General features: G+C 44.6%; 1 protein-coding gene across 1 annotated transcript; it reads right to left on the bottom strand.

The window, feature by feature from the left end:
• Nucleotides 1-733: 733 nt before the first annotated feature.
• LOC112217786 (RNA binding motif protein 15) lies at nucleotides 734-5898 on the bottom strand. Its single transcript, XM_024378318.2, has one exon. It carries the CDS (start codon nucleotides 5745-5747, stop codon nucleotides 3243-3245), a length of 2505 nt encoding a protein of 834 aa, XP_024234086.1. The 5' UTR covers nucleotides 5748-5898; the 3' UTR covers nucleotides 734-3242.
• Nucleotides 5899-7785: the final 1887 nt, after the last annotated feature.

Genomic DNA, 7785 nt, shown 5'->3' with positions numbered 1-7785 from the left:
AACACAGTAAAATATTATTCCTGCAGGCTTCAACGCAGGGATAGCAAAGCAACTGGCAAATACACAAATAATTAAAACTATGGCTCCTTGTTAAGCTGGAACAGATCTTGAGGCATTACCCTCCTAGCTCTGCAGGGTTGTTTTCGTCAGTAGAGTTGAGTGGACAGGACAGGCACTCCAACTGTGTGTTGTTGGCCAAAGTGACACACAGCAGGAGGTGTGGTGGGCAGAGCAGTGGAACACCCGGGACAACTGGATCACTGGCCCAAGGTGATGACAACAGCGCCACCATCAGAGCAGCAGCCAGCAAGAGGTGAGCCTCTCTCCAGCCCCCGTTGTAACAGCTCACTGGAAAACAGCTTCATCACCTACGGCTACGAGGACCAGAGATGACACAGGAGTAGGGCCCCACTCCCACTTCAACGGGACACTAGGGACATCTCAGCAAAGGCACAGTAATGATAGCCAGGTAAAAGGTGTGGGGGGGGGATTTGGGCATTAACAGCTGGAACATCAGCAACTCTTCAAAAAGTGGTGTTAACAATGATGGTGAGCAATGATGTCAACACAAAGATTTGAGCTCTTTCCCTTGCTCTCAACACTTTTCTTTTTCCTTTCTGGTCTGGAAAGGTGCTCCCATTTTTCACACAGGCAGGGCCAGAGTTAAGTGCAAAAGACAATTCCTTCGCAACACAACAGAAAAGGTCACAAAAGTCGTCTTCCAAGGCAGAAACATTTGTTTTCCCACGAAAGAGAACATTTATTGATACCGAAACAAAATCTATGAAGTGCAAGCTGCACTTTGTGTTTTTTGACAACTACGTCTTAGGCGCATGTGCAATTGCGGTTTCCATTTTTTCTCCAAAAATCAGGTGGACACAGCACAAAGCATATTTTCCATTTAAAACACGGGAAATGGCATCACAAAGCATTAACACAACGAGCAGTAAATTCTGAGGAAATGCACAAAGGGCCACTGTGCAAAGGACCCTTGCCCCTATGCATTCTGGAGTATTTTTGCGTATGGTGTTTTCCAGTGTCCAACGGTGGTATGGTGGTGTTATCCACTCTGGTATTCCTTGCTCAAATCTGAAGTGTCCATAACATACATACAGTAATAATTTTATACAATAAATTTCACTTAAAATACATTTTTAAATAAAATGTCTTTTTTTTTTATATGTAAAAATGCTAATACACTTTGAATTCTAAGTAGAAGCAGAAGGCTATGGCATTAACAACACTACTGGTGAGTTCCCCAAGTATAAAGTCGGCAATTAATGTAAAGGCCAAATTGAAAATGAACAATTATGTAAATTAACTTCCACTGTAGTATTTGGAGAGATTTTGATACATATGCTTAATGCCAGTCAACAAAACGTATCCTTAGTTTAACCCTAAACAGAATTTAAGTACACTGTTGAACTAAACCAATTGTTAAAATCTATATATGTTTTAGGGACATACATACTCTTGGTCCTTGAGAGCAAATAGAAAGGTATCCTGTTTCAAAAGTGAGTCATACATTTGACATAACTGATTGAACTCATTGGATAAATTCCATTTAGATAAACTACTTTCCTTCTCACCTTGTTGACGCACGTTTGTGGAACTGAAAAGACTATGTGAAATGGCTCCACCTAGCTTTCTGGAAGGCTAGGCAGTCTCTAAATGGTTTCCAGACAGTTCTCTCAGAACCAAAAGGGGAAGTCATCAAGGGACACATATTACTGCCATGAGGGGCCATCGTCATTTGGTTTAGAAGCTTTATTTCCCTCTTTACTATGTATAGTAAAATACTAACTTAACTCAAACATTTAACTGTGGGGATGATTGTTGGAAATAACATTACTCATAATATAAAAAAACAGGATAACATCCTGACCTCAAGGACCTCAGTGGCACAGGAAAATAGTGGTAGTTCTTATTTAGTCAAAAAATAATACCCTCTATGGAATTTGTGTGGCATCATCTCTATTGAATGAACCCAAGGATCATAGACCTGTTGACAATCAAAACCATTCTGGATTTACGCTAATAGAGTCAATATTTGGATATTGCCTAATTAATAGGCACTTTTAAATTAGACCACTCAAAAGAAACTTATGAGCCTTGTTTTTTTGTGTTTTTTTTTTTTTTTTACTATTAGTCTATATAGTCAACAGGGCAATGCAACACTTGTAAAACAAACTCTGATATCCTAGATTCTCTTAGAATGTATCACACAAAATATTGTTTCCAAAATTGAAAATTCAAACTGAACTGTGAGTGCTATTGGTGCCAAGCAAAGATACACTGACAACAGTCGGTGGTGATACAGTAGGTGAAAATGTGAGCACTTTGGCGATTAAAAATAACAAAAATCGTCCCAACTATGGATCAAATAAGTAAGACCTTATCAAACAGCAATGTTTGATTTGAAAATATTCCAGGTAGAGTTTTATGTAAATAACTGAATTTCAAAACCTTTTACATTGGCTGCTTGATAGAGACTGGTATATTCTTATTGATCAACAAAAGCAGATGCCAATTTTACTAATAAATTATTGATAATGCAATGGAAAACTGTATCGTCTTACAACTACACACCTTCACAGGGCTCTTAAAATATGGCATGGCTTATCTATTACCAGTCTGACTAAGTGTAAGAAATTCAAATGAGGAGATAACTAAGTGTAGTTCAGATTTTTTTTCAGGTCTCAGATTAATCTTTACATGCTTTTATGTTCTACTGCAATGAATAGCAAACAAGACTTGACACCAGATAAATGATTGTTTGCAAATACAATGGATGTCGGATTTTTTCCAAATAAAAAGGCAATAACCAATGTAGTTGTGATTCACAAAAATGCATAAATTACTCTACAGATTAATGATTTACAGATTAGTTGCGGAAATAGAGAAAGGTGAGTCTACTTTGACTTAACCAATTTAAATTAAATGTATCCACTTCTTGTGATTTAAATTGTTCACATTAAAAGTAGACCACCAATAGAATGTAATGCAGGCTACATGCTAATGCATGCTATGCTGAGTTGACAACTTAAAATATCTGAAAGGCTTGTTATTTTTGATTACCAAATTACTCTTAGTATAGCATTGTGTTCTGCCAAGAAGTTCTACTTGTAGCAAGACAGAAAGCTATCAACCCCACCCTGTTCCGTTTCAATGACAGCTAAATCCTGTAACACATTGTGGATGTGAATGTGCTACCAATGCATCACACATGAATGATTCTCATTTTATGAGGCTCCTCGGACAATGACCATCACCAGGTAGTCCTCTTCGGTTTTGGCAAGGGCTTTAGCTGAGGCATCCATGAACTGCTGGGAAAAATCACAGGGTGGGAAAGCGTGAAGAACTCCTGCGCCGTCCTTGTCACGGGTGCCACCCACAGGCAGGCTGATGACGCCGGCTGCTTGCTTCTGCTTCAGGTAGGAGACCAGGTTCTTTAGAGGCCTCTCGGTGGAGCTTCCCACATCCTGGGGCCCCTCCTCACAGCTCCCGGGCACAGCCAAGAGGACAGAATAGCCGCTGGGGCCTGCAGTCTTCATGCGACGGGACACCTCATCCAGCTTGGGCTGGTCCAGACGCAGGCGCTGGGTGATCTTTAGCTGGGACACCTGACCACCAGTGGAGCTCTCCACCAGTAGTCTGGCTGCCACAGCTAAGTCCCCCTCTAGCAGGTGCATGGAGGTGGGGAAGCTGCTGTTCTTCAGCAGGAGCACGCCATGCCAGGCCTGACACAGCTTCTGCCCCCCGGCCCCCTGCTTAGACTGCAGGCTGGACATGGAAGAGGAGGGGTGATCAGAGCGGTCCTCCCTCTTTACAGGGCTTGTGCATGAGTCACTGGCTTTGCGTTTGCGGTCCCGTTCTGGGCTGTCTGTCCGCAGCCGCTTGTCCCCAGTGCCACGGCCTAGGCTGGCCCGCAGCTCTCTGACGGGAGAGGGTCTATCGGAGCGCGGGGGGCTGTAGCGCCCCCCGTCCCGGCTGCTGCCACCAGGGCTGCGCTCCAGAGAGGCGCCGTGACGACGACGCCCATGTTCACTGCTGTTTGGTGAGCGGTCCGGGCGACGCCCATCCTCTAAGAGGCGACGTTTTCGGGCCTGGTCTCGGCTCTGCAGCTCCCGTTCCAGAGACCAGGGTTCACGTGAACGCCTCTCCAGGTGCTCCACGGGTTCAAAAGCTGCCCCTCGCACCCTCTCGCAGACTGCTGGGCCAGCCCAGTCTGCGTTGTACAGTTCCCTTTCCCTGAAGCGGAGTGGGGGTGGAGGGCTCCTCTCTCTGATTCTGATGGCCTCGAGGGTGGGCCGGTGGACAAATGAGTCTGCCACTAGGTCAAAGTGAGGCGGCAGAGGGAGAGGCTGCAGGTACTGTTGCTGGTAGCGGAGCTCTGTGTCAGCAAAGTCCACCCTAAGTCTCCTCTCAGGACCACCCAGAGGAAAGCCACGCATGTGGGAGCAGGCGGCCTGGGCAGCGTCCAGGCTCTCATACTGGATGTAGGCCCACGTGTCCCCCTTCCTGTAGTCTATAGTCCTGATGGTGCCGAAGCGGTCAAACTCCCTAGCCAGAGCAGCAAGGGGGACCCAGGGGCCAAGACCCCCCACCCACAGCCTAGTTGTGGGTGTCGCTTTGCCATAGCCAATTTTAATAGGGTTGTGACACACCACTTTTCCTGACATGGTGATCTTAGCACGGTGAGCCATGTCCAGGTTCTCGAACTTTAGGAATCCATAGGTGCTGTTCTGTCCGCGAGCGGATGTCCGCTTGATGTCCACCTCTGTGATCAACCCAAACCTGTCAAACACCCTCCTCAAGTCATTCTCTGTCACTGAGACATCGAGGTTGCCAAGAAACAACGTCCTGTTGGCCCGCTGATCATCTTCAGGGGAGAGGAGGTCCTCCTCACAGAAAGCTGCACAGTCAGGGATGAAGGGTGGCCGGGCCCTGGCTTCATAGATAGAAAATTCCCTCTCTCTTTCCAGTTCTCTAGGGAGGGAGGAGGGAGGGGGGAGGCGGCCCAAAGCTAGCTGCTGCAGTCGGAAATCTCTATATCCTAGCCCCGTTGGTGAAAGGGGTCTTTGGACATGCAAATGTCTGTGTCCTGCAACTCCTGCATATGGATCTTTTTCAATGGGGGATCGGCTCCTCCTCCGGTTCATGTACACCGCGTCAATTTTTAGAGGGCGGTCATAGAGTACCAACTTGCCGCGTGCGTGCTTGGCCGCCTTAGCATCATCGGGCCTTCTGAAATTCACAAATGCCACTCTTTCGTCGTTAACTCGGCTTATTTTGACACTCACGTCCCCAAATTTCTTAAATTCGTGAAATAATCCATCTTCAATGTCTTCGTCGCTCAACTGAGAGCCCAGCTCGCTAATTTTTAGAGTCTTGTACTCACTTTCGTTACTCGGAAGAGGCCGCGGTTCCCCGCGAGAATTGGTCCTTGTCGTGGGGTCCAGAGCAATGCTAATGTGTAGCTTGCTACTCGAACCAGTTGTATTAGCATATCCATGGCTACTCCCAGTTCGATTTGACACATGTCCGTCTAAATCTCGACAGTCTCTCTTTTCAGACGGTAAACTCCGTTTTACCGAACCACCACTTTTCACAGAACTATTCCCGTTGCTGCCTGCCGCCGAGAGTGTTCCCATTTTCTTACTTGTTGGGTGGCTTCCTCCCCGGTCTCGAATATCGTCCAGAATCCGCGAGCGCTTTTTAACGGGCGACCGCTCCTTGCCTTTCATTTTTAGACTGCAGTTACCGCCTTGAAAACGATATATTCTAATCTTACTACTGTTTTTGTCTCTAACTTAAGTAAGTAAAATGTGCTTTAAATTCAACTCGTAGGCGACATATCCGCCATGTTGAAGAGCAGCATTAAAAGTCCCGCCCAGCTTTGGTGATTGGTGGGATGCGGCTCGCGTAGAGAAGAACGATTGGTTCCACACATGTCACTCAACACAGTATGGGTGCGGTTCTGGGCCTAAAATACAGTGAGGAAGGTCAGTAACCTCTACTTTCTTAGGCTTTATGTATGAGACACGTACATGTTAATATTATAGTAGGCCTATCCTTTTTGGATCAGAGGGAAATGCAACAAGCTAAAAATAAGATTGTGCCATAGAAACTCCAGCACATTTTTGTATTGTTTAGTGAAGATGTTTTAAATTAGGCTGAGAATGTAGACTAAGGCATATGGTAGGAAATAAGAAAAAAAATGTGTGCTTTAAAAATAAAAACTGATAAGATGAATAAAAGTAGTAACAAAACATTACAATGAGACTCAGCTTATAGATTGTTTTATGTCTTCATAGTGATCTGCTCTATACTGATGTAAATTCTTTGAGAGAGTGTGAAAGAGAGACACATCATGTACAATATCAATCAAAGTCATGAAAGACATGGGGGAGAGCGAGGTGGAACTGGTTAGTGGTAGAGGAGTTGATTGATGAGGCCTGAATCGACTGACAGGGACTGGCACATTTATTTCTGGGGCCTACTTAGGTAGAACCTCTCTGTTTATGTCCCAAATCCTCTATATAGTGAACTATTTTTAACCAGGGGGAATAGAGCTCTGGTCAAAAGTAGTGCACTATGTGGGAATAGGGTGCCATTTGGGACACAACCTCTCTGTCTGTACGGCTGCAGCCAAAGTCACTGGCACCAGTACTGGTGCACTGCCAGAGAGACATCGGAGGAGTGATGAGGAGCAGCTGGTAGAGAAGAGGAAACCTATTCATAACAGAGTCATATGCCCTCATTACAGCCAGACAGATGCCTCAATTACAGCAACAGTTGAACCAGGAGGATAGGGTAGGCACTATAGCTACAGTACAGGCCTTTGGAGATACCGTATCTACCCCCTTTCATTCATTTGTGCAAATTTCTAAACTTTAAGTTTATTATTGTAAAATGTCTGGTTCACATACAAATACAATTGTATTACTCCTTTTGCCGTGAGCAACCTGTTGCCAGGTGGATGTGAGAAGCACAATAACCACTAGGGGGCAGAGGGGTTCCTCTGATAAAGTGCTATGGACACTGAGGGCGTAGGCCTCCTTGTAATTTCTTTCTCACTTCCTGTGACACACCTCAAGGTCCAATGAAGGACAAACATGCACAGGCTAAACCAGGTTACCATCCAACCTTTTTTATCCATGTAAAGTGCATGCCATGGGAAATAGGGATCTCTTTGTGTCGATGAAACGAATTATGTGAGAAATGTCGTTGGCAACGCTTTTATGCACAAATATTGATATAATAACCATCAAATCAAAGTAAAATTGGGGTTACCCAAAGACATGTTGTGTGGTCCTCCCAGTACAATTTGTCAAAAGCAAAAAGTTTATTATGCTACAGATGAAACTATTTATGATGAACTTAACAGGGTGGTGCAAGGTGATGAGCTTGATGCTCCTTTCCAATAAATATCAAGGGTTTTATTCTGGTGACATAATCATCAAAGCTTGGCTGCTGTTAGACAAACATAATCTTGTGTTTTTGTGCATGATAATCTCTTCCTGTAGATTTGTGCTCTAGCCACCAGCGTGCAGATACAGTACTGTATCTGCTGTTGGCTAGAACGCACCTGCTAATACCATAATGGGCACACTTCCTATGTAACCCCCCAAATTTTGGGGGGGAAACCATATGTAGAGTTTAAAATGCGATGGAAACCCATTTAACTTGTATTTTTATTTGGTAATTTAACCACAAAAGGTATTTTTATATGTCAATTTGATGGAAACATCTGTTAGGAAAATGCGCATAAAACAATTGTTT

Source organism: Oncorhynchus tshawytscha, linkage group LG02 (assembly GCF_018296145.1).
Source record: "Oncorhynchus tshawytscha isolate Ot180627B linkage group LG02, Otsh_v2.0, whole genome shotgun sequence".
NCBI lineage: Eukaryota > Metazoa > Chordata > Actinopteri > Salmoniformes > Salmonidae > Oncorhynchus > Oncorhynchus tshawytscha.
The sequence above is the reverse complement of the archived record's forward strand: the minus strand, read 5'-3'. Positions and strand labels throughout refer to the sequence as shown.

Coding starts and splice junctions, on each gene's coding strand:
- LOC112217786 (XM_024378318.2), bottom strand. CDS start 5,747: ATGAAAGGCAAGGAGCGGTCGCCCGTTAAAAAGCGCTCGCGGATTCTG.